General features: G+C 54.0%; 11 protein-coding genes across 11 annotated transcripts; 6 read left to right on the forward strand and 5 right to left on the reverse strand.

The window, feature by feature from the left end:
* Positions 1-630: 630 nt before the first annotated feature.
* Z520_01235 (uncharacterized protein) lies at positions 631-2355 on the reverse strand (the record flags this gene model as incomplete). Its single annotated transcript, XM_016771753.1, has 1 exon — positions 631-2355. The coding sequence occupies one exon, from the start codon at positions 2353-2355 to the stop codon at positions 631-633; it is 1725 nt and encodes a 574-aa protein (XP_016636892.1).
* A 799-nt stretch (positions 2356-3154) lies between these two features.
* On the forward strand, positions 3155-4099 carry Z520_01236 (uncharacterized protein; the record flags this gene model as incomplete). Its single annotated transcript, XM_016771754.1, has 3 exons — positions 3155-3212; positions 3278-3351; positions 3425-4099. The coding sequence occupies 3 exons, from the start codon at positions 3155-3157 to the stop codon at positions 4097-4099; spliced, it is 807 nt and encodes a 268-aa protein (XP_016636893.1).
* Positions 4100-4469: 370 nt separating this feature from the next.
* Z520_01237 (uncharacterized protein) lies at positions 4470-5655 on the reverse strand (the record flags this gene model as incomplete). The annotated part of the gene is made up of 5 exons (XM_016771755.1): positions 4470-5045; positions 5101-5303; positions 5359-5413; positions 5470-5563; positions 5615-5655. 5 exons carry the CDS (start codon positions 5653-5655, stop codon positions 4470-4472), a joined length of 969 nt encoding a protein of 322 aa, XP_016636894.1.
* A 696-nt stretch (positions 5656-6351) lies between these two features.
* Z520_01238 (uncharacterized protein) lies at positions 6352-7941 on the forward strand (the record flags this gene model as incomplete). Its single annotated transcript, XM_016771756.1, has 4 exons — positions 6352-6442; positions 6496-7267; positions 7311-7544; positions 7599-7941. 4 exons carry the CDS (start codon positions 6352-6354, stop codon positions 7939-7941), a joined length of 1440 nt encoding a protein of 479 aa, XP_016636895.1.
* Positions 7942-9490: 1549 nt separating this feature from the next.
* On the forward strand, positions 9491-11863 carry Z520_01239 (uncharacterized protein; the record flags this gene model as incomplete). Its single annotated transcript, XM_016771757.1, has 8 exons — positions 9491-9547; positions 9605-9659; positions 9714-9814; positions 9868-9892; positions 9945-10840; positions 10889-10992; positions 11053-11330; positions 11397-11863. 8 exons carry the CDS (start codon positions 9491-9493, stop codon positions 11861-11863), a joined length of 1983 nt encoding a protein of 660 aa, XP_016636896.1.
* Positions 11864-12841: 978 nt separating this feature from the next.
* On the forward strand, positions 12842-14779 carry Z520_01240 (uncharacterized protein; the record flags this gene model as incomplete). The annotated part of the gene is made up of 3 exons (XM_016771758.1): positions 12842-13125; positions 13185-13571; positions 13630-14779. 3 exons carry the CDS (start codon positions 12842-12844, stop codon positions 14777-14779), a joined length of 1821 nt encoding a protein of 606 aa, XP_016636897.1.
* Positions 14780-14890: 111 nt separating this feature from the next.
* Z520_01241 (uncharacterized protein) lies at positions 14891-16694 on the reverse strand (the record flags this gene model as incomplete). Its single annotated transcript, XM_016771759.1, has 6 exons — positions 14891-15004; positions 15214-15354; positions 15471-15958; positions 16055-16139; positions 16203-16561; positions 16661-16694. 6 exons carry the CDS (start codon positions 16692-16694, stop codon positions 14891-14893), a joined length of 1221 nt encoding a protein of 406 aa, XP_016636898.1.
* Positions 16695-17853: 1159 nt separating this feature from the next.
* Z520_01242 (uncharacterized protein) lies at positions 17854-18880 on the forward strand (the record flags this gene model as incomplete). The annotated part of the gene is made up of 2 exons (XM_016771760.1): positions 17854-18127; positions 18207-18880. 2 exons carry the CDS (start codon positions 17854-17856, stop codon positions 18878-18880), a joined length of 948 nt encoding a protein of 315 aa, XP_016636899.1.
* A 654-nt stretch (positions 18881-19534) lies between these two features.
* On the forward strand, positions 19535-20143 carry Z520_01243 (uncharacterized protein; the record flags this gene model as incomplete). The annotated part of the gene is made up of 2 exons (XM_016771761.1): positions 19535-19711; positions 19793-20143. The coding sequence occupies 2 exons, from the start codon at positions 19535-19537 to the stop codon at positions 20141-20143; spliced, it is 528 nt and encodes a 175-aa protein (XP_016636900.1).
* A 429-nt stretch (positions 20144-20572) lies between these two features.
* Z520_01244 (uncharacterized protein) lies at positions 20573-21758 on the reverse strand (the record flags this gene model as incomplete). Its single annotated transcript, XM_016771762.1, has 2 exons — positions 20573-20812; positions 20871-21758. The coding sequence occupies 2 exons, from the start codon at positions 21756-21758 to the stop codon at positions 20573-20575; spliced, it is 1128 nt and encodes a 375-aa protein (XP_016636901.1).
* A 521-nt stretch (positions 21759-22279) lies between these two features.
* Positions 22280-24102, reverse strand: Z520_01245 (uncharacterized protein; the record flags this gene model as incomplete). Its single annotated transcript, XM_016771763.1, has 5 exons — positions 22280-22552; positions 22637-22769; positions 22824-22989; positions 23048-23813; positions 23860-24102. 5 exons carry the CDS (start codon positions 24100-24102, stop codon positions 22280-22282), a joined length of 1581 nt encoding a protein of 526 aa, XP_016636902.1.
* Between the last annotated feature and the right edge of the window lie 1128 nt (positions 24103-25230).

The following is a 25230-nucleotide window of genomic DNA, read 5'->3' on the forward strand; positions in this document are numbered from 1 at the left end:
ACACGGTTTTGATAGGTACCTGCAGCCTTGGGTCTCACATTACGTCACGCATTCTCAGGGGGCTTGTTACACCGTATATTGCCGTCAGACTTTCTGCATTCCGGCACAACGGCACAATGAACGTTCAATGGACCTTTTGGTGGGAACGACAAAAATGGGTCGGATCCGACAATGGAGACAACTCCTGCAAATGATGTTGCCAGCTGCAACAAACTCGGGCGGCTTTCCCCCCCTGCTCGTCTCGTTGTCCACGCAATACGGCACGGTACGGCAAGGCTGCTATCCGGCATCACGACCGTTGGGGACTCAACATGTCATTGTGACGTGCTCTTGCATCTCAAATGGAAGCCTCTAGACGATCAAACGCACAGTATGCATGTGAAGGTGAAAAATGACATGTGGAACTGAAAGAGGAGCAATCTTTACTTTGAAAATGTGGGAGATAAGTCCACGCGGCGAAGAGTCACACTGTCCAAGCCTGCGCGTTCGACTGGCCGCGACAATCCCGCTCATCCTGTTAAAAAAAATTGCTCTTACATAGAAAGGTCTGGTATGATTTGCGTAATTCAGTGCGATTTTTGGTGAACCAGTCATTCCGAGAATCCAAAAGTTGGACGCTCTTTCTGTGCCTCAGTCGGTGGCAGATCTATAAGTGCAGATCTCGATCAAGACATCGATCGCTCCCTTTATGACTTCTACCGCGCCCTTAGTCTCCATAGGGTAGTGTCCTGCCGTGCCATTGGCGACCATCAACCACCCATTTTGCACCACGGAACCCGACCCGGATCCGACAATACTGAGCCTAGGATAGGGCTGCGAGACGATCCGCTCCTGCTCCTGCTGTTCGTAATTGATAGATCGTACTGGGGTTGGCTCTCGCAACTCCAATCCCTTGGGATCTTTGGACCGTGGGGTCTTCTCTTTCGCCTCACCATTTTCCTCCGTCTTTGCGTCTTGGTAACTATCTTCCTCGCGCTTCTCCCGTGAAGCCGACGATTCGGAATAGTCCAAATCTGGGCTTATGCAAGTAGTAACTTTAATACTTTTCTCGAGGATGCACTTGAAGTCTGGCAACAAAGGATCGTCTGGTCCGAACACGACGAAAACGTTCTTCGGTGGAATTGCTGCTTGCGGTGAGGAAGTGGTGCCGTTCACGGTAGTCAATAGATCGCTTTCAGAAGAGACATCTTCGCGGCTGATGACTTCTGCATGACTATGGCTCGAAGAGCGCGCACCGAACCACCAATCCCTGACAGCTCTGTCTCGATCAGCGAGCCTAGCCTGAGCCGTAATATTGGTGAAGCGCTCTGGTCCAAGTAATCCTTCAATGAGCCGCCAAAGGTAGGTTGACCGTAGGTTCAGGATGAAGTCGGGCAAGCCAGGTACGATGTGAGAGAACCGGTTGATGCTGGCCTTGGCACTCATGGGTGTAGAGTCGTACGGCCAAGAGTATGCCCGTGCGATAGTCGAAGTGATGTTGGGTGCCATGAAGCGCATGACCATTGACTCTGGCAGGAGCGGGCCGAGGATGCCGGTGCTCAGAAACCAGAGGACATATAGGAGGTAAGAGTGAAGTGTGATGTCGCTCGGTCGAGCTGGGAGGAATGAGTTCAGTAGTAGCAACCCCTCGCATCTGTGGCTCGCGGGGAAGTGTGGAATTGTACAAAGTGCCACACAGCCACCCCAATCATGTGCTGCGATGTAGAAGTCCTTGAGATTGAGCTTTTCGATGACGTTGAGAAGTGTCCGCATGTGCAACTCGAAGGAGATCTCGCGCACTGATGTAGGCTTATCCGAAGCGCCATGACCAAGCCAGTCGACAGCGAAGACTTCGTGACCCGACTCCGTGAGAGGCTGGATGATATCTCGCCAGATGAAGCTCCAGCTGGGGTTCCCGTGGAGAAGAAGTATCTGCTTCCTGTCGGGGGAGGAAGACACAGGTTTTGCGTGGGCTACACGAACAGATATGCCGCAGACGGAGACACAGACCAAGGGCGTCTTCCATCTTTTGGCGCTATCTGAGCCTGAGATCACGGCAGCCTTCGGAAACTGATACGTGTCGTGCCACTGCTGTTCAGCAATGTGTCTTTCCTCGCGCCTGCACACATCTGATGCGTTGCGGAGACGGCGGCGCCCAGCAGTACTGAATAGTCTGACGAAATTTCGGATAATGGTGGGAAGAGCCGAGAAGATTTGGCAGTAGAAGTAGACTGGGAGGAGGAAGATGACGAAAGACAATCGGACCAGTGTATACTGTGTGAAGCGTCTGCTCAGAGTGAAGAATGGTTGCAGGAACAAGTCAGTAACGGTGTCTCTCAGTTCGGAATTGGACGAGGACTCGATGTCGACGAGCATGGCGGCGCTACCACTACGATAGATGCCGAGGCGGCTTTGGTATGGATTTCGCTAAAGAGAGAGGAGCTGAGCATGGTCGAGCCAGCCAGTGAGTTTCGAGGACGTAAGTTATAATCATATCCAAGAGAAGTCGTGGCTCGAGTGAACCGGACGTCATTCGGCTCGCCGGCTCCAGGAGACGACGATCAGTAGAGTGGACTTGCCATTATATCCGACCTCAATTGTGATGCCGCTCAATGCAAGCATGTGGCCTGAGGAGACCAATTGGTGCAAGTCAAGCGAGTGGCAACCCGGCCAAATAACAATCTGGGTGGAAAAGACCCTGTGCCGGGGTGAGGATAGTAACCGTTGTTCATATAATGCTGTACGACGGAGACACATTTACTTAAAGTCACCAAGGGGACGGGCGGGGCGGGGCTGAGGGACGGGTTCGCGACGGAGGTTGGTCTTGTAGCTACAAAACCAACGCGTTATCTTACTATGACCGCCGAGAAGCTAGAACTCGCTAGTGGAATAAGGGTACCTATACCTTAGTGTATACCTTTAATCTCCTACTCCATGCGTTAGGCGCCTTCTTTCTTGATATTAACTTTAGGGAGTCCCTTTAACTAACCCCTTTAACTAAATCTACTTGAGGCTCTTAACTAACCATACCTTCTAGGTATACCTAATAAACACTAAGACCAACACTAAGACAAGAGGCGCCTAACAGACGGAAGGAGACATAACCACAAGTCTGTCGCGGCGCAGTAAAACTATCCACAGATTAAAGATCATATAGCCAGTACAGCTTGTCGTAATGGCGCTCACATTTCCCGGCATGTTCTCACTTGAGAACAGGACGGCCGTCATCACGGGTCAGTGCGGACTTCCTCCAGATATGCTGTCTGCTGTATACCGAGGACTTACGAAAGGACCGCAGGAGCCACGAGAGGCATCGGGGCTGCCATGGCTGTTGCCCTGGCGGAAGCGGGGGCGGATCTCGTACTGGTCCAGGTATGTAATGGCGACGAATCTCGCTCTCTCTCTCTCTCTGTGTGTGTGTGTGTCTCTGACACTGCCAAAATAGAGAGACACCTCCAACACAACCACAAAACAAGCCATCGAATCCCTCTCGCGAAAAGCGACAATCTACACCGCCGACCTCGCCTCTCAACCAGACGTCTCGGGGCTAGCGAAACGGATTCTCGAAGATGGCCACGACGTCTCCATCCTGGTGACCTGCGCGGGCATCCAGCGACGGCACCCCGCGCACGAGTTTCCGTTGGAGGACTGGGACGAGGTGCTGCAGGTGAACTTGAGTAGTGTCTTTGCCCTGTGTCGCGACTTTGGGGCGTACATGCTCACTCGACCGCCCCTGGGACAGCAGCAAGGACAAGGGCAAGGGTACCGTGGCTCCATTATCAATATTGCCAGCCTGGTCAGCTTTTCGGGCGGACTTACCGTGCCGGCCTACGCTGCCGCCAAGGGCGGGATTGCCCAGCTTACAAAGGCGCTCAGCAACGAGTGGGCCGGCAAGGGTGTCAATGTGAATGCCATCGCACCGGGCTATATCCGCACTGACATGAACGAGGCGCTGATCAACAATGAGACCCGCGCCAGGCAGATTCTCGAGCGCATCCCCATGGGCAGGTGGGGCGTGCCTGAGGACTTCAGGGGCCCTGTCGTCTGGTTGGCGAGTCCGGCCAGCGCGTATGTGTCTGGTCATGTACTGGTTGTCGATGGGGGGTGGATGGGGAGGTAGATACTACTTAAGTACATGGGTGGGTCACGACTCACGACAAAGGATAAGGAAGCATTGTATGATGAATGGGACAAGGCTGGTTCCTCGGATATGCGGTGCTACCGCTAGTGGGATTTCAGCTTGCTACGAGTACGTAGATGCATTGCAGCGCGTCGTCGCACAGACAGAGGTTGACTCCTTTCTACATTCGCAAACACAAGTCCTCTTTCATGCGTCCACCTTGCGCTCCATCAAGTCTACCAACAATAAGAGCCTCTCATTGCCCGAGAACGCCTGGACCGTCTTCCACCCGGTGATCTAGCATATTGGGACCTGCAGAGAATGAAAAGAGAGCTGGAAACCAATCTTTTCCCCCATCCAACGTCGTGCCTCAAGACGGACTGGGCTTCATCCGAGAGTTCACAGCTACCAACAGGGTATGGAGCACCTCCAGAGTCGGGATCGGGACTCCTAGTTCCCTCCCCTTGCGCACCGGAGTCCCCAAGATAACCTCCACCTCCATGGGTCTCCCCATCTTGCAATCCGTCTGCATGCTACTACCAATCGGCTGCATGTCGAGGATCTTGTCGATGAACTCGTCAATCAACTCGTACTTGAGTGGCACGCCGCACTTCCTCCCCACGTCGATGACCTCGCGCATGAGGTTTCGCGTCATGGGCGTGGCATTGGGCGACGACTTCAGCCACGAGTGGGTGTCTAGCATCGTGAGCGTCGTCAGCGAATTCCACGCCACGTTCCAGATGACTTTCTCCCAACGTTGGATCTGGATGTTTTCCTCGACTGAGAACGGGGTCTGGCCTTCACGCAACAGCGCCGTGAACTCGTCCAGTCGGGCTCGTTCATTGGCCGCTTCGAGTGCCTCGTTTCGAAAGATTCCGATCTGCGTGTTCTCCGACTTCCAGTGGTTCACGATTCCTGGGGTGTTTTGGCTGGCACCAACCCATGTCTTGCAGAAACGTCGGTCAGACAAGCTAGAATTGGCGGAAAGGCTGTTTTCATACCACGCAGCTCAAGATGGGGGACTTGGGGAATGCTTCCCGGAATGGGTCTTCGTTTCCGACGCCATTCTGAATGATCACGATACAAGTCTTGCTTTCGTCAACGGCAGGGGCCAGTTGCTTGGTTGTTGAAGCTTGCTCGATGGCCTTGTGCGCGCACACAATGTAATCGTAAGTGTTGCCAGCTTCGGCTGGCGTCCTGACCACTACCAGTCATGTAACTGTCAGCTGCGTGGACAGGTAGGCGAAAATCTTGCTCACCTTTGGCAGGGTGCACGATATGATCGCCATGGTTCATGCTTTTGATGTGCAGACCCTGCAATGTCAAGGGTGTCAGCCTTCAATCCCCCAAGTTCGGTCGACAGGACGGACATCTTTCTTGACAGCCTCATAGTTGGAACGTGCCACCACAGTTAGACGGACACGTTTCGCGCGGCCCAAGATGAAGGCGTAAAACGATCCGATCCTGCTCAGTCAGCCGAGAAACTTTGCGAAGACGTCTAGGATCAAGACCTACGCTCCAAGCCCATACAGCATGACATTGATGTCTTGGGCCATGTCGAAGTGTTAGAGCGGTTGTATTGGCACAGTTCCTGTCGACTTGGATGCTAAGCTCTCTTATTCAGTCGGGTTGTGCAAAGCTGGGGAGGAATGTCTTCTGGGCTGTCTCCTTGGTTCTCGCTGTCGTGATGTCGAGAAACCGGCTAAATTCGTCCTGGGCTCACGTCGCCGAGACCTGCGCCCTTCAAAGACAACAACTGCAGGCTTATCACTTTTCTGTTCAGAGACCGTCGCTTCCGTTAGAGGTGGGGGTCATTTACATGGGCGCGCCGCTCTCTGCAGGGGTATATATACATATTAGTGGATTGCCTGACGCCTGGACATTATCTTGTCGGGGACGAACAGGTGGTCAGCCTCACCCTATTTCTTGTGGGTACGGAGACCATCTCCAGTAAAACATTTGAATGGTCGCCGCCGTGGACGGCCGGCCTTGCCGCTAAGTCCGGATCCTACGCCCTCTCTGAGCATTGCTCGGTCTCGGGCTAGTTCAAAGTGCGGAGAAAAAGCCACCAATCTTCATGTCATCTTTGCCAATGCTCGGTAGAGAGCGCGACCAGTACAGGATCTAGCCTCGGGTTAATGCTTCAAGCCCGCGTACTGACTGATTGCTGACCATTGGGGCTGCCGATGATACGCGAGTTGAACACAAGCCAGTGACTTAGAATACACTGCTTGAGAACGTTCTCGTGTGAGATGAAGAAGCTGAAGAGCTCGGAAATCGCCAGACACAACGACAGGCAGTCGTGCTGGGTCGTTTTGTACGGCAAAGCCTACGACATCACAGGTGCGTGCATCAGAGCCAGTTTGAGACCACGAGATCAATGCGATTTGCTGCAGACTTCCTTGACGCACATCCGGGCGGGGCGCAGGTCCTTTTGAAAAGTGCAGGCCAGGATGCCACGGCCGAGTACGAGAGCGTGCACAGTCCGGACCTGGTGCAACAGACACTTCCCTCCACTTCATTTCGCGGGTTCGTCGACTCGGACAGCATCCGCAAGACACAATCCACATCCAAAGGCAGACGGGAGCAGAATCTAAAGACGCGGTTTCCACCACTGAGGTCATTGATCAGCGTCAATGACTTCGAAGCCGTCGCAAGGCAATACCTCAGTCCAGCCGGTTGGGCATACTATTCATCCGGGGCAGACGATGAACGTAGCCGGTACGAAGCTGCTCGTGCATTTCGCAAATTGACACTGCGTCCCCGAGTCCTCCGCAACGTGGATCAAGTTGATACTAGAACCACCATTCTCGGCAAGAACACCAGCTTGCCGGTCTATGTTTCGCCCTCGGGATTGGGAAGGTATGCACATCCCGACGCAGAATGCGCCTTTGCCTCTGGAGCTGGAAAAGAAGGGCTCATACAAGTAATACCCACGAGTCCCAGCATGCCCATCGAGAAAATTATCAATGCCCGAATCAGCGACAGTCAGCCGGTGTTCTTTCAGCTATATTTCAATCGAGACTTTGAGAAGACGGAAGCCATGATTCGTAGAGTGGAGAAACTGGGGGTGAGTGCGATATGGTTGACTGTGGACTCGCCTGTTCTCGGAAAGCGGGAGCGAGATGAGCGGTTGAAGGTCCAAGTAAGCAGAGGCTCTATTGTGGTGTTTAAGAAAATCATTGGAGCTTCTGACGCGAGTCCAGATCAGTGACGAAGACCAATATGCCATGCTCGAAGAACAGAAACCCGGTGTGGCTAAAGTGGCTGCGAGCGGCCTGCTCAATCCAAAGTTGACTTGGGATGATATTGCATGGATCCGCCAGGTTACGAAATTGCCTCTTGTTCTCAAAGGGATCCAAAGTGTCGAGGATGCCGTCCTTGCGTATGAAAAGGGAGTGGAAGGAATTGTCTTGTCTAATCACGGAGGCCGATCCCAGGATACGTAAGTGATGTCTCGGCAATCTTCATTCTTCGGAGAGTTAATTGTCGCATTCAGGGCACAAGCGCCAATGATCACCCTGCTAGAGATCCGACGATATGCGCCACATCTGCTCAATGGCCGAATGGAGATGTTCTTGGACGGCGAAATTCGTCGCGGCACGGACATCCTGAAGGCGCTTGCCTTGGGGGTGCGTGCAGTCGGGCTAGGGCGACCTTTCCTGTTCAGCCTTACTGGTGGTTATGGAGAAGCCGGGTTCAGGAGAATGGTCCAGATCCTGCGAGAAGAGCTGGAAGGCAACATGGCACTGGCTGGAGCCACTAGGGTTAGTGAGCTTGTACCGGCGATGGTCAACACGCAGAGGCTGGACAACGAGGTCATTGGCTCCATCAAGTTGTGAACCACTGAGCTTGGGTTGCAGTGCCTGTGGCGCAGTAGCGGTGAGGACAACGCATCACCCCAATCGTGGAGAGGGAGACAATGCAACTAGGATTCGTAAAGAGGCCGGGGAGCATTCCTGTGTCTTCGAAGGTGACGACTTCTTTCCGAGCATTGACCACGCCAGATGCAGGAGGTGGTTGGAGATCGCCCCAATCGAAGAGGAGGCAAGTTGGACCACAGCAGAAGGGTAGAGGACGTGCAGACGATGTCCTCTAGGCGGCGGCTGCGAATCTGAAAGACGGCATCGCCGCATATTCCTGTGAGATTACAAGCGTTGGAGCACTGTGCCTACCTTGGTATGGATGACAAGGAGCAAAGAACTGGGTCAGCCTGCGAATGTGCTCTTGATGGTCGTTCCCCCGGATCTTTAGGTGGATAAGAGAAAGACAGCGGCTCGCCAAGGCGGATGGGGCAAAGATCAATCCGGCAACCACGCGCTGGGCATCGGGCAACTGCACCCCCTAGAAGTTAGGCGACTCCCTGCCCCGAGTCTTATCTAGAAGAAGCCTAGGGCCTGTGGAGGGAGCTCGGGAGGTGTCAATAGGCACTGGGCATTTGGGGGGTGAGGGCCTGGGGAACCGGGGTGGGCACCTGTGCTCGTTCTCTGCCGCACTTTTGGATAGAGCAAATTTTCTCGTCTAGGCAAAAAGCAAGGACTGGATGGATGTGTGTCTGTGTGGATTGCGGTGACTGGAGGGGGGCTCGCATGACCTTCTCCTTCTTTGTTCCTCTCTCACTGAGTCTCTTAGTCTCTCAGTCTCTCAGTCTCTTCCCCGCCCCATTGATTATTATATTGTTGCTTCAGCCAAACCCGCCAGAATTGGTTGGTTCGCCTGGCATTGCCAATCCACCTTTCAGACCGTCACAGACACGAGGTTGAGTTACCTGCCCATCATCCATCATCCATCATCCACCATCCACCATCCACCATCCACCATCCATAATCCACCATCTGCCATCTGCCATTTGCCATCCATCACTGTCATCATCACCATCATCCTCTTCCTCACTTCCTCCCCTCTCCACTCCCGGCAGCTCTTCGTAACCTCTCGCCCTCTCTCTGAAACCTGCGTGCTACCAACCGGACTGCTGCGCCGTTCTGATTGGAATCCTCTGCACATCAAAGTCCGCCTGACCAGATCATCCAAGCCCACAGGATCTGCGGATCAACTGCATTAACGCCAATTTTGTCGAGCCGCCTCATCTCGCCCCATTCCCGCTCTGTGTGGTCATCCATGGGTCTCTGATGACACGAACCTCGAGATAACGAACAACCTGCGGCCGCTTGACCGCCATGCTGTGACGACTCCAGCACACGTCGTGTCATGTGTAATATCCATGTTCCCGAAAACCGGCACTGAGAATCACAACCGATCTTTGCCCAGCAATCCTGCTACCCATTGGCCCAGGCGCACCCCCAGTCGTTGACATCTCGAATCCCATTTGCCCATGACAGCCTCAGTCATGGATCAGTCTCGTCAGTGGCAGGAGAGGTTTCAGTGCCCGTCATGTTCCAAGTCGTTTGTGCGAAAGGCCCATATGCTCCGTCATCAGCAGCAGCGTCTGTAACTATCGCTTCCCTAACTTGGCCTGCTTCACGTGTGCTGACTTCGCTCCTACAGATGTGGCACAGAGACCCTTCACCTGTAATTTCTGTTCCAAGTGCTTTAAGCGAAGGTATCACCGATCTCCCCTAACCAAGTCAAGAGGGGACGTCTAACGTTGACCCAGTGATGTTCTGCGAGCTCATCAGTTTCGATGCAAGGAACGCGGCTCCGCGCCAGTACCCGAAGGGCAATCCAAAGGTCGAAAGAGATCTTCGTGCCTCTCCTGTGTAAAACTGAGGACAAAATGTGACCAAGAAACGCCTTGTACTCGCTGCCAGGAACTTGGAAAGGAATGCATCCGAAGTAAGTGGTTGATGCTGTTACAAACTCGACATTCTCCTGACCCGGCGTGTAGCGGCATCCAGCCCACAGAGTACACAAGAAGCTGCCAGGCCTAGAAGTCGAGACGCGATCCCGATCCATCATCTGCTAAACGCTCCTGATGGCGATGACCTGGTCCCCCGCTTCCCGATTCGAGATACCCCTCCAGGCGCCGGAGGTGACGAGGACGATGCAACGGTCAACGAAGGAGAGGACTCCTCCGAAGCCTCACACTGGAGCGAGGACTATGAAAATCACGATGTTTTTGCCGGTGCAAGTCTGGTCGATCTGGATGCATCGAACTTTGACTCTTTCTTTGGAGGCTTCGAGACCTTGACTTTTGGCTCGTATCCTCTGACTGCTGATGTACCGCACATCACGAGTGGGACGGGTATCGTATCGGCCACTGCCATAACGCTCGAACCTCGCTCCTATGAGATCAGACAGTCATTGATGGACGCAGCCGCCAAGTTTGCAATGGATTATCCGGATAGTCCACAGCTCGGGTTCTTGGAAGCAAATATCGGACTCCTCACCCACGTGGAAATAGACCACTGCCTCAATCTGTTCTTCACCAACTACCATCGGCACTGCCCGATAATCCATCGCCCATCCTTTCAACCAGCTATTGCCCCTATACCCCTTGTATTGGGCTGTGTCACTCTAGGGGCTATGTACTCCGAGCCGGCAAAAGTCGCTTGGATGAAGAGTCTTCTGGACGTCATTGAATCATACATCTTCTCGCTGCCAGAGGTGAGGGACGAGTTCTTTGGCACTCTAGGGGTTTTGGAAGCACCAGATGAGGATGCCATAGAATACCACTTTCAACAATTTCAAGGGGCTTACCTCTTGGTCATCGTCCAATACTTCTCGGGGAATCTAGCTGGCCGCAGAAGAGCGAGAAGGCAGAGGTTTCCTTCAATTCTGAATGTCAGTCAGCCTTGCCCGCTCCCACGTTCATATCTAACTTAACCCCAGCTCGCGAGATATTTCGGCTTGCCGGCAGCGCAGCATCCGACCGTTATTGCAATACCGGACGATCTTGCTTTTCAGCGCTGGGTGCGGACTGAGGCCCGCATTCGGTAGGTATCTCCCTTTTTGTGTTGCGCCGAATGGCTCTTTTCCTGACAGCTCTGTTCTAGGACCATGAACGTGCTTCTTGCACTGGACTCAGCCATGGGAATCTTCAATAATGTTCCTCCTCGCGTCAACTACTGCGAAGTAGATCTTCAGCTGCCATGCCATCCTGAGTATTTCGATTTGACCGGCTATGCGGACATGTTACAACAGGGTTCATTTCCTCGTCCGCGGATGAAGTTGATCGAAGCTTTCCAGAACCTGTTTGTCCATCCTAGCGAGCTCAAGGCGGCATACCAGAACGAGAATCTATGTTGTTGGGATATGCTTTACCTTGCCCACGGTATGTTTTTCAAGGGATCCTTTTTTGCAGGCCGGTCTCGTTGAACGTTGCTAATTTATTTGCAAGTCTTGTATACCCACTGTTGGCAGCATCTTTTTGGAAACCCACTCAATCGGATATCGGCCACTTCGCTAGCTTCGGAGCCACATCTAGTATACGAACCGATGAAGACTGCCCTGGCAAACTGGAAGACCCTGTGGGATGACGTCCGTGCAAGGCTGTCCCGCGCAAATGTCAGCGAGATGGGCTTTGAAACCTCTGCTGACAGTTATTGGACGCTTGTCAGAATGATTGTGCTGAAATTCGAACACAAGAAAAGCGCCAGCAGCGCCTCCAGTAGCGTAAATGGGGCTGCTACAAGCTCCTCAGGTGGCTTTGTCCACAGAGAGACAGGAGCCAGTGACGATGGGATGAGTGAGTCGAGCACAAACGGCAGGGGCGCAGGAGGACTCTGCCCTTCCTTGGACTTCATGCCACTCGAAGCAGATTGCGACAGTCAAGGCGCACACTTGAGAAAGATCCTGCAGAAGTGATTGTCGACATAAAGGTGCAGCTACCAGTCCGCTGCATTCTCGCGTGAGTGGAAGTCGAACGCGTGTGCTGTCTATCTGCTACTGCCTCCGTCTACCCTATGCTTGCAACAGTCTGCCTACAGCACCTGGCGCTTTCGGTATGCGAGACGACGCTTCATTGGAAAGGCACGAATGGGAACATTTCTACAGCCTTTATAACGAGTGTCGAGGGGGCTTGGTCTCGGCTCGCCCCAGCTCCTGCAACTTATGCAGACTCCTCGAACTCCGTTCGCCGGCAGACAGCGAAACGCTACCACTGACAGATAATGGATTTCAACGAATTTCGTGAGATCCCTACTCGGGACAACATGTGAAGGCGCTGAACATGAACTTTGTACCACCCTGGAGACTGCAGCTCTCAACGCTACCTCATGTGCTTCAACGTGTTGATGGCAGAGTCGGCGTGAGGATCTACTCCCTTCATTTTGAGAAAGGACACCAAGAGATAGGGTCCATCTTCATAGGCTATACGGCTTGGAATGGACAGCCCGAAGACTTGCTCAGTCCCAGCACAAGGCTAGCCACGAAATCACGGCAGTTTGCCAACCTGGACCACCGGAATTATCCCGCGACCAAGGAGCGCTGACCGGACATCAGAAGTGGGAAGCTTCTGAGGAACCAGCAGGCCACGGGGAGAATACCCATCCTCCACATTCTCGGATGTGGATCGAACCACAGTTTATCCCCCGTATCAACCACCGACCAGATTGGGAAAATGAGGGGCTTGCGGAGGAACAGCTTCTGTCTGGCAGCTTCCGAGGATGCGTCCAGCCGTTTGAGATCGTGGGGCGAGTCCAGTTGCCCATTTAAGTAGTCGTGGACCTTTGGCGTTAGCTTTGACCACGAGCCATCTCTTTTCAAGTCGACGCAATTGTTTTGACCCTTTCCAATAGTATAGCCGCTTTCCGGGGAACAAATCACAGCGGGTGATTCACGATAATGTCGAACTCAGCCTCGTCAACCCAGGGTTCTATCCCAGATCTCACAGCTCGATACAGTGGCGTACCTCGAAGACTCACTCAAGAAGCCCTTGATGCTAAAGCGAGGCTGTATTCTCAGAAGTCGCTTCCGGACAGTGTGCCCCGAAAAAGAGTTGCGCTGCCGCCGGATGTGAGCAGGGAAAGCTTCGACCAGGCTGTCGCCGAACTGAAAAGTTCCCTTGGAGACGAGAATGTCCAGGTCAATGACGGGCCACTCGTCGATGGGTGGTATATGGAGCATCCGTACGAAACTCTTCCCCCCTGCCGTCGTAGCCTTCCGTTTTCTAACGTGGCTTGTAAAGGAACACCCACGACGCATATCACATTGCCGATCAGGAAGAGCTGATATGCAGTGCCATGGTGTATCCTTGTAGCACAGACGAGGTCCAGACCGTGGTAAGATGGGCAAACAAGCACAAGATTCCCATCTACCCGATCTCCATGGGCCGGAATATCGGATATGGGGGAGCAGCTCCCCGTATTCCGGGATCTGTTGTTGTTGATCTGGGTCGGAGAATGAACAAGATCCTCGATGTGGACGCGGATAATGCGTCTTGTGTGGTGGAGCCTGGGGTTTCTTACTTTGCACTGTACGAAGAGATCCAGAGGAGAGGGCTGCCGCTGTGGATCGACTGTCCGGATCTTGGAGGTGGCAGTGTTCTTGGAAATGCCATCGATCGAGGTGTTGGGTAAGTCATCAGATTTCACAGGCCATGAGGACTACGAGGCTGATCTGAATGAATGCAGATATACTCCGTACGGTGACCACTTTGCCAATCACTGTGGAATGGAACTGGTGCTTCCGACAGGCGAGCTGCTCCGGACCGGCATGGGCGCAATGCCAGGCAAGGACGGTGCGGACAACCCGACATGGCAGTCCTTCCAAGCAGCCTACGGCCCCTACGTCGACGGCATCTTCAGCCAGAGCAATTACGGCATTGTCACCAAGATGGGGTTTTGGCTGATGCCCGAGGTCGGCCACCAGTCGTACATGATCACTTTTCCCCGCGAGGAGGACTTTGAGCAGATCGTCGAGATCATTCGGCCGCTGGCGCAGAAGCGAATCCTGGGCAACATCCCGCAGCTGAGGCACGTCATCCAAGAACTGGCCGTGATGGGAAAGCCGCGGTCGTTTTGGTACAGCGGTAGAGGCCAAATGCCGCGGGACGTGATACGGGACAAGGCCTCGAAGCTGCCCTGCGGCGATTGCTCGTGGGTCTTCTACGGCACGCAGTACGGCGACCCGACCTCGATCGCGGCCCAGCTCAAGATCATCAAGGCCGAGTTCGGCAAGGTCCAGGGCAGCAGGTTCATGTTACCTTCCGAGGTGCCAGCGGACCACTACCTCCACTCCCGTGTCCAGGTGTGCAGCGGCGTGCCGGTGCTCAAGGAACTCGACTGGCTCAATTGGGTACCCAATGCCGCGCACCTGTTCTTCTCCCCAATCTCGCCGACCAAGGGCAAGGACGCGAGTCTCATCCACCGCACCATCACCCAGCTGCACACGAAATGGGGCTTCGACGTGTTTCCCACCATGTGCGTCGCGGGCCGCGAGATGCACTACATCGCCAATATTGTCTACGACCGCGCCGATGCGGATGCAAAGAGGAGGGCCACGGGTCTCATGCGCGACATGATCCGCGCCGCTGCCCGCGAAGGGTACGGCGAGTACCGCACTCATTTGCTCTTCGCGGACCAGGTCGCCGAGACGTACAGCTGGGGCGGCGGCGCGTTGAGGAAGTTCAATGAGACCATCAAGGATGCGCTCGACCCGAACGGGATCCTGGCACCCGGCCGCAATGGCATCTGGGGCAAGAGGTTCAGGGGCAAAGGGTGGGAGATTCTGGATGGGGATCAGAGAAATTTGTTGAGTGATGGAGTCAAGCCGAAGTTGTAGATACCAAGGGTAGACGGGTAGATGGCGTGCAATGGATTTTTGCTAAGACAAATAAAACAACCCTAAGAAGCAGCTCAAGTGACCAAGGTATATAATTCAAGCCCCCGTGGATCAGCACAGCGGCGAAATCTTGCCCGTCCGCAACTCCTCGCCCACCAACGCGGCCATCTCGGCCCACCGCTTCCGCGTGTCCGCTTCGGCATCGTAGTCGTAGAGGACGTTGTTCTAGAAAACGCAAGTCAGAGAGGTGTCAGGATTCATTCTATGCATATGTGTGTGTGAGAGGGACAAAGAAGTTAAATGGACAGCATAACGATACAAAAAACCAACGGATACACGGATAACGCGGATGCACATTGTGGAGGAGAATTGTATATATATATATATATAAAAAGAAATGATATGTGTGTGGGTGGGTGGGATGTGTACGTTACCTTTATCAAAAGCGAGTCACGGTCGATCTCGTCGCCTTCGCCCATGCGGTCTAGCGCCGTGTGCCATCGGTCGCGGAGGTCTTCGCCGTTTGTCTGGGCGCGGCGCACGCGCGGGAAGCGGATCTTTTCGTACACGCGGGTCTGTTGAACGGCGTCGCAAATTAATAAGGAAACCCATGGGGGGAGAGGGGAGGAGAGAAACTTGCCGCCAATGGAATATTGTCCCGCCCAGCTAGGAGGAGACACTGGGCCAGCACGGCGGCGCTCTCGGTGGCCTGGCTCGCGCCCTGGGCGCTCGTGGGCAGATGCGGGTGGCAACAGTCGCCGACCAGGGCGACGCGGTGGTTCTTGCTGACCCAGGTGGGGATGGGGTCGCGGTAGCAGATCTTCCAGTCCAGGCACTCGTCGGTCTTGCGGATGGCGGCGGCGATGCGCGGGTCGAGTGTGGTGACCAGCCTGCGGACCTCGTCCATGTCGCCCGGCTGCGACCACGACTCCTTGATGTCGGCGGTATCCTTGTGCGTGATGATCCAGTTGAACTCGTCGCCGCCCCGGAGCGTGTTCTGGACCACGTGCATGTCCTTGCCGATCCAGATGTTGACGCACTCGTTGTCGACGAACTCGGCCGTCAGGGGATCCCCCTTCAGCTTGTCGCCCTTGAAGAACGCCCGGAAGCACGCGTACCCGGACGACTTGGGCTTGTCGTCGAACCCGAGCACCAGTTCGCGGGCGCGCGATTTGATTCCTGAAGACACCCCGGATCAGCACATTGGTTCACACAGTAGTGTAAAGGTCTCAAGGGATGGGTTTGTTGTGGGAAAGCAAAGATTCATGGTCTTACCGTCGACGGCGATGATGACGTCTGCGAAATGCCGCTCCCCGTTCTTCAGCGTCACCGACGGTGTTATGTCGTCGTATTCAACCACCTGGATCGTAACACGTCAAGAGACCCTTCTTGTGGCCGAAAAAAGTGGCCTGATGACACTCACCTCGCTGCCCATGTGCAGGGGAATCCCTTTCTCTGCCACAGCGTCCAAGAAGCCTCGATGGTAGTCTCCCCGATGGCCAATGTATCCGGCCATGTCCATCAGAGGCTGCTGAGCGAGCAGTTTGCCGTCGTGCCAGCGACGGATCTGCATGAATTCCGACTTGTTCCCGATCTCGATCAGACGGTCGCGCAGGAACGGCGACCACCGGTCGAGCAGCTTGAACGCATTCTCGCCCAGTCCCAGCGAGTCTCCCAGTCGTTGGAACTCTCTGACCTTCTCGAACATGACCACCTCAAAGCCAGCGTGGTGCATGGCCAGAGCGGTGGCACATCCTCCTAATCCTGCCCCGACGATGATGACTATTTTCGCCAAATAATAATAGTCGAGTTAGAGCCATGGTTTCTCAGTGAAACTGACGTCGAGTGATTTGCCTGTTGTGTTCGACTTGTTGTACGTACCTTTCAAAGGAGGCTCCCACCCCAAGGAACCCATGGCTACGAGTCTGCTCTTGCGTCTTGTTGTTCTCTCGTTATGCTTACTCGGAATGGGTAAAGACGGAAAAGAGAAACACTCCTAAGCTCGTAAAGACTGCGGTCTTGAGGTTCACAAACAACGAAAGACTGCGGAACACGTTGTGATATCAAGCCGGCGAATAGATCGTGGTACAAAGGAATAATCCCATCCCTTGGACGCAGCCGCAGCAGCGGAGGCGAAAATCACATTGCACAAACCAACCCCGGAAGGCCCGCACATGACTGGAGCGCATCTGCTGGCCAGTGGCAAGTAGGCAAGGCAAGGCAAAGGCTGGGCTCTTGCGGGTGGAGGACGAAGCCCCATCCCGAGGCTGGCCACAAAATGCCACGCCTAGAAGGAACTCTGTCTGGGTTGTTGATACAGTATCTGATGAGTGAGTGGTGGGATTGTCTGGCCGACGCCCCTGGTCACCTAACGAACCTGTCCCATAGTACCATTGCTGTGCCAAGGACAAGAAGTCGTGGGGAGTGGTCACAAAGCTCCACTGAGATGCTGGCTAGTTAAAAGCGTATTTGTCCCACTATGGGGGAGTCTCGAGGGGCCATAGCCCGGGATGAACCCACCAGGAGCAGCAGGGACTCGCAGAGCTTAACTGACTCTCCATCCTCGTTAGCTTTGGCGGTAGATCCCAGGCAAGTTACTTGTACCCAGCTCGCCAGGTACTTTCCCAGAGAGTCCACTACTCACTTGCGATGCTGCCTTCTTTCCCCAAGTCTCGTGACGACTCTTTGTGGGGTTTCGGGCCCTTTTCGATGCAACGGCGACTTGTGGGCGATGGAGAAGGCGGGCATTGGGCCCTTTCGGCACCCCTCATCTGGCCACATTGAGGTGAGTGATGCAAAGTCAGAGTAGGATAGGCAACCTCGTCGACCATCACACTCGCACTCGCCTTCCCGTACCCTATCCGAGAGACGGAATTAATTGCGAAGAGCGGAGTTGTGGTGAGAACGGTAAGCCGAAGTGACGCACAGGATAGACATAGGGCCTCTTAACGACCCTCGGGCGACCCTATCTCCTTTGCTTTCCAAAACCTCTCTACCGGACTCTGGCAAGGCTGTTTGATCCACGAATTCTAGCGTACCTAGGTCCTAGCCACAAAGAAATGGGATCCATCAATATGCCAGTCAGGACAGTTGGGTATATCGGCCTAGGCAAGGCTGGGGCCTCGATGGCGTCCAACTTGCCGCGCGCAGGCTTTCACCTTGTTATCCGCGACGCTGATCCGGAGCGGGAGCAGAAGTTTGCTCAAGAGAATCCCAACACGTCTGTGGCTGAAGAAGGCGTCGAAGGATTCAAGGACTGTGATGTGATCGTGACGATGCTGCCACAGGGTAAGGTGGTCCGAGAGGTAATTCTGGGCGATGACGGTATTGCAAAGGGTCTGAAACCTGGTATGCTTTTTCTCCCTCACACCTTGTTCCCATATATCGACACATTTTTGGGTGTGGAAACTTATGCTTTCTTCACCAGGAACGATAATCGTGGATACATCGTCGTCTTCACCGTTCGATACTCAAAGCCTAGGCAAAGACCTCGAAGCACTGGGCTTCGTTCTGGTCGATTCGCCAGTCACACAGGCACATCTGCACGACACCGACACAGGAGATGCCACGTTGATGGTGGGCTCCAACTCACAAGAAGCGGTGGACAAAGTCCTCCCGGTGCTGCAGGCCATGGCCAAGTATGTCTTCCACATGGGCAAGCTCGGGTCCGGCCACGTCATGAAGACCTTGAACAACTACATCAGCGCCGCGTCAATCGTGGCGCTCTCGGACGCGCTGGTCACGGGCCAGAAGTTCGGGCTGGATCCCGTGCAGATGATCGATGTGCTGAACGTGGGCACCGGCCGCAACTTCTCCACCACCGACAGCTACAAGACGGACGCGCTGCCCCGGCGCTATGCCTCGGGCTTCCAGCTGGCGCTGCTGATCAAGGACGTGGGGATCGCCAAGGAGGTCTTTGAGAACATGCACTTCGACACCGACATGCCCGAGCTGATCATCCGCTACTTCAAGCAGTCCATGGCCATGCTGGAGCCGACCGCCGACCACACGGAGCTGCTCAAGGGATGGGAGAAGCGGGCAGGAGTGGAATTGAAGACGGGCACGCCAGACGGGTCTAGTGTGACGGCGCTGAAGAAGTGACATCCCTGTGGGCGGCGGCGGCGGGGTTTGGAGTTGCTCTGGGCCTGATATGCTCTCTGGTCAGTGTCCATGTCTGTTTTTGATATTTTGAAGCTGGGGACGAGGGCGGTAGGGGTCAAGTATTCCAAGGTCCTTATGGTTCTGTTTCCACCAACACTGCACGCCAAGCCGCCATGACCAGGCACGCGCAGGCAGAATGTGGGTTAAGAGCAGCCAATTTTCGTATTCGGGTTCGTCTCAACGCCGTAGGAGGGTCTACATTCGGATGCGGTGCAATCTTTGGCATCTGGTCACCGTCGACGTTGCGGCATTGGAAGCGTTCAGCCCAATCACGGTCTACCTTGGCGCAGCTGTTGCCTGAATGGCGGCCTGGCAGGACAAGAGCATGAATGGAAGGTAGATAGTCTGAATTGTCTCGTCTCAATGACAGGAGCACATAAAGGGCATGAGAGTACGGAATCATGCATCGTGAAATGAGACAATGAGAGCCAAAAAAAAAGTGTGATGTGAATTGAACTGAATTGAATTGAAATTCGACAGCCAAGAAACCTTCTCCCTTACACTCCTGCAGCTGAAAGACTTTCATCCCATCACCTCCTATACCTCCTATACCTGCTTCGCACGAGTTAACAAGCAAGCAAGACGCGAGAAACCATGTCCATCGCGCCCATTTCGCTCTGCCCGTGCCTCTTCTTCGAGTCCCAGGCCGAACAAGCCGCACGGTTCTACACGTCCATCTTCCCTAATTCCTCCATTGAGACCATCAACCACTTCACGGACAACGGGCATGAGATCCACAAGCAGCCGGTCGGTTCCGTTATGAGTGTGCTTGTAAGACCAATCCACCTCCCGTTTCTTCTTTCCTAACGTGCACCCACCACTGACTCCAAGCTTCGCACAAACGGGAAACAGTTCACACTCAACGGCATGCAATGGCTTGCCCTCAACTCCAAGCCCAAGGACATCCCGATCAACGAGTCGGTCAGCTTCCAGATCCTCTGCGAGGGCCAGGAGGACGTCGACTACTTTTGGGCCAAGCTGACCGAGGCCGGGGGGGACGGGGCCGAGGTAGACGAATCGAAGCAGATCTGCGGCTGGGTCAAGGACCGGTTCGGTGTGCACTGGCAGGTCGTGCCCAAGCTGCTCGCGGATATTATGTGCTCGGCCGACGCGGATAAAATGAGCAGGGCCATGCAGGTCGTGATGAGGATGAAGAAGATTGTGATCAAGGATATTCTCGAGGCCGTCGAGGCCAAGGCTTGAGCTCGCTGCCTAAGGTTCAAAAAGGAGAACGTTGACCAGTAGAACAGGCAAATCAGAGTAGTACTTCCTCGTTGCTCTTCAAAGTTATTCAGTCTCTTCCGTGGTATACATGCCGATCGCATGGCCGTAGGTTCCCAATCAGTGAAGCACCACTAGTCTCCACGATCTCACATCTTCATTCGCACCAACGCTGGTCTGAACCTGTTAAATTTTCCTGGTCGCCCGGCGGAGGACGACACGTATTCATCGCTTGGAGTCGAGCATGCCCGAAGACTGAAACACGGTACGAGGTGAGGAAGCGGCGAAACAGTGATGGGATATCCACCTTTTGCAGAATGATGGTTGAAATGCGCAAGAGGTAGGGCCTAGCTGATTAAGCTTGGTACCACCCCATTACCGAAGGGTTTTGCAAGCCTGCCGTGCTGTATGTTATGTCTTCGCAACGCGGATCGGGATCAAGGGGTACATCTCGTAGTCCCACAAGATTCGCGCGTGGACGCCGAATCCCAGGAGCACGATGACGAGCAGTCTATATGCCAGCCCGAACCAGGACAGTCTCAATATCCAGTAGCCCACCAGAGGGAGCAGACAGATTGTGATGCTGCGGTTCAGGGTCACAAGCATCTCAGAGGTAGCATCGGGTGCAGAAATGGGTCCCGGCGGTAGACTCTGCTGACAGTGAGAAACCAACTTCCAAGGCTGGGGGGAAAGGCTCCGGATCACTTACTTTGACAACCAAGACATTCCATTCATCCAAGCGCTTTTTCGTCTCGTCAAGGTCTTTTTGGAAACGTTCCAGTCCGTCCTTGGCCCATCGACGATGACACCGTTGGATAGTCTTGTCCCATTGACCGAGGCTGTCTCTACGGCGAAGGGATTCGATCCACAAGCCTGAATGGGTCGAAATTATGAGGCTTTCTGATGCACAGGGGTAGTGGTAGACTACGTACCAGTACCATTTCGCGCCCGCAGCCGCCAGAGTAGCTTCGCGGAGCCTCTGGTAGCGTTCCTCGAGGGACTTTTTGCGGGCAACCAACTCGTCGTATTGTTGAAAGAGAAGTTTGTCTTCCGATGAAAAGGGGTGGAGGAGGGATCGAGAGCGTGAGGTCGCAGTCTCCGTCACAGACCTCTTCAGACGTTGGAAGCTGTTAGCTTCTTGAGGACCTGGGCGCACTGGAGCTGTCTGGACACGATCCAGCTTCTCTGTGGTGACTGCAACGAGGTTGGCTCCTGCAGCGGCAGCTGTTCCAAGAATGTGTCCTTCCATGCCCGAGGCCAGCCCCATGGCTCCAGCGATGCTGCCCGTGGTGACGGGAATTGCATGGTCCCTCGTCCTCTTCTCGTGCAGTGGGAGCCCACGTCTGGTCAATTCGGCGCGCACCACCTCGAGTTTCTGTTCGACCAGGTGGATTGTCCTGCCTGCGGCAACGCAGCCGAGCATCGAAGCACCGCCAGTGGACGGAGCCATGATGGCGCCGCTGACAATCCCCGCCTGTCCAGAGTATGCCGTCCGGATCAAGACCACCTCTTTCTTTTGTAGTTCTTGATCATCGTAGTTCCGTACTTTGGCCCGATACTCGTCTAGGTCGAAGCGGATGAAGTCTTGCACACCCATGGTGCATTGTGAAAGGTTTCCGCATGTGGCCGGGAGGGGTGACTGTCCTATGCCATACCTTCGACGGTGATATTGACTGTAAAGCACTAAAGTACGATGTTGAGAGCATGATCTCTCCTGTGGAGGAAGAGGGTAGCATATATGACATAGCACTATCTACCTCGTACCTAGAGTAGTATCAGAGAGGAATGAGGGTCCAGGTGTAAGATGCAGATCCTCAGTGTGATGTGAACGACCAGGACCCTTGTATTCCGTCATAACAGCCGAATTGGGAAGTCGTTGAACGGCTCTTTTGCTGAATAATGGCACTAAGCAGATTAGGGAGATTGATCGCGTGAGTGGCCAATGACCGAACTATGTGGGGACTCGCCGCTCTACTATGTGGTTACTCCATGCTCACCCCTTGACTTTGAACTTCAGATCCCCTTGGGTGATGTTTGCACGAGGAGTCGAATCCGGTACAACTCCGGTCATGAGCGCGGTCAGTCACCGTTCTCACACCACACCAGGGTCGGCGCAGGTTACTTTGCAATCTCAACGTGGACTTCTGTGGTCTCTTTCTCCCCTTCCACAAGGACAGTCTGTCCTTTCTCATCTTGGCTCAAACTTGCTGAATATACGACCACCTCATCAGCATCGCCAAATAGTGCTGCCACCTCTTCGAGCGGGATCCCTTTGGTCTCTGGAAATGTGAAATAGATCCAGAAGCAGCCAACCACCGACGAGCAGATGAAGAGAAGGTAGTATCTCCAGCCGACGTGTTGTAGAGCAGTGGGACCAACTTCGGTGTATGTCTAATGGTGTCACGAATCAGCAAGATGGACCATAAGTCGCTCGTCGCGAGCACTTGAGTTTCAGTCAATGACAGCCATACTTACCAACGTAGTACACGTCATGATTGCCAAGGTCATGCTGTAGCCTTTTGATCTCAGATGATTGGGAAACAATTCGTTGATGAAAGGAGTTCCAGCAACATCGAGAGTTGCACCAAAGAATGCCATCATGAGATACCTGGACGCGGAATGTTAGCTCAACATACTGCACGGAGAGCATCGCCTTTCTTACAGAGAAGCAACGGCCATGCCAAGGGCAGCCTGGTTTGGGTGGAGGAGCTGCTCAGGAGTCACGTAAGTCGCAACAATTGCGGCTTCCAGAGACAAGCTGATTGCGCAGCCAGCCAGACCTATGATGAACATAGGTTTACGACCCCAGCGGTCCGATAGCCATGCGCCTGACATCCGACTTAGCATGTTTGTGAATGAAGAGAGGTAGGTGACATTGTTACTTACCAAGAAAGTTGAATGGCACTGCAGTCAAGATCCAGCCGACCTGAAAACAGAGAACGTCCCTCGCGTTATACCCAAGGCTCTTGTAGATGAGCGTCCCGTAACTACCCACAACAAGGATTCCGGTGCTCTGGTTGAAGAAGCCGAACGTCAGAGCGATGATGGATCGTTTGCGGTAGGAAGGCTTCCGGAACATCTCCAACCACGAGGTTTTCATGGTTTTGTCGAGCTCGATCTGCTGTTGCATCTGGAAGAATTCTTGTTCGGCGAATGTCTGACTGTGGTCCTTGGAGCTTTTATGAATGTCGTAAATGAGTTTCTTGGCTTCTGCATCACGGCCGACCATGAGGAGCCAGCGAGGGGATTCGGGCAGCCACGGAAGGATGCACAACATGAATACCAGGAACACGAGCGTCAAGCCCAATGGAACCCGCCACTGCGCCTGGAGATCGTCGATATAGAAGCAAGCAAGTCCCATAAGCGAAGCAATCGAGTAGCCGATAACGATCCCGCCACCAACCATGCCGACGAAGAATCCTCGCAAGGCAGGGGGAGCCAGCTCTGAAGTAAAGACTCCTGTGACGCCTAAGAAGCTGTTCGCTCCTGCTCCACAGAAGAACCGGAATACAACAAACATGGCGACGTTCTGCGCCGCCGTGACTCCAATGGTTCCAATGAGTCCGAGTATGGCGGCGTATATCACTCCTGCCTTCCTCCCGTATTTGTCCATCACCCAGCTACCTACGAGGAGGCCGCAGAATGAACCGGCCTGACGCGGCGTCAGAGACTTCTCCTACGAAGGTAGTAGCACTTACGTAGAATGTGCCCGTAATGGCGCCGGTGAGTCCAGCTGAGTTTGTAGTTGGTTCCCCAGTGGCGGAGTCAACTAGGCCCATATATAGTAGGAACCCAGGTTCACCCAGAGTGGTTCCGATGATGGAGACTCCATACCCAAAGGTACATGCTCCCATCGAAATAAGTATAATCAGGCGAAGATTACGCCAGTTGAATTGATTTTGGCCAGCGAAGCTGGCACGAAGTGCTCTTTGATCATTCATGGTCAATTTTTACGAGTGACGTGAACTCGAGAGCTGAGAAGAGTAGCTCTTGGGGTTTCTCTCGTGCAAAAAGCGGTTCTTTTATAGTCAACTCAGAGAGCTGGAGTATCGAATTCCGAGGGCAACCACCCACATTGCATTCCGAAAGTTGGAACGCGTGTTCCCCATGCGGGCCTCCTCATCAATACAAGGGGCAAATCTGGAGTTGCGGGGAGATTTGGTGGAATGGAGGACTGGGGAAGAGCGTGGATTGGATATGGGAGTGTTGAAAAAGTAGAGGCACGGCTGAGACAAGATCCCGGCGGCAACGGACGCGGCAGGCCGTCGATGTGAGCGTTCCACATTTCCGACCACAATCTGCTTGGTTTTCGAATGTAATTGTGTCAAAGCAGTTGTGAAGAACGATATGTGAGGAGATCTCCAATCTCGACCGCCACCAACACTGCGTATCCCGGCGGTAGCCGTGGACCATGCTTCCGAGGCAAACTCACGGGGAGAAAAGGAGCAGTTCCTTCCGACAGGCTCCCAAAATTTGAACTTGTGGATTGTTATGGGCTCTTTGTTTGGTAGGATTGACAGTATCAGTCGATCTGGTAGTCAATGGCGGATGGCGAAATCCTTCGCAGGCGCCGCGGCCTGTCCAGAGGAGGGGAAATGCCTATGCCTACCTTCCCAGGCGTCATCGACGTCGAGAGGTCCTATCGAAGCCCGCAAAGCATCAACGGTTCAATTTGTCTTCTTGCATCACCTTAATGCATGAAGTTTTGGAGGGCCTATCCTTGAGTTGGGCAGTTCACCGGTCAATGACCCTTCCCCAGGTCTGCAATTCCAACGGAAACAATGACAATCCAGTACTTCCAGACTGGACTCGACTTTCCGCCGGAAACATGAATGCGTCGGTGGAGTGATGTGTTTGTTCTTGACCTACCTGCGGACGAGCATGAAGGTGTGTGCCTCTCTTTTCGTCTTCGTGTCCAATGTCTGCATCGCTAGCTAGCTTAGGACAGTTACATTGGAAAAATGATACTGTGTCTGCCCGGTGTCAGTCGTGCACAGCACCAACCAAAGAGTGGCCTTTCCTCGAACGACGAGTTTGGCACAATTCTCCAACGGGGCTCTTGTCCACCA

Source organism: Fonsecaea multimorphosa (assembly GCF_000836435.1).
Source record: "Fonsecaea multimorphosa CBS 102226 unplaced genomic scaffold supercont1.2, whole genome shotgun sequence".
Lineage (NCBI taxonomy): Eukaryota > Fungi > Ascomycota > Eurotiomycetes > Chaetothyriales > Herpotrichiellaceae > Fonsecaea > Fonsecaea multimorphosa.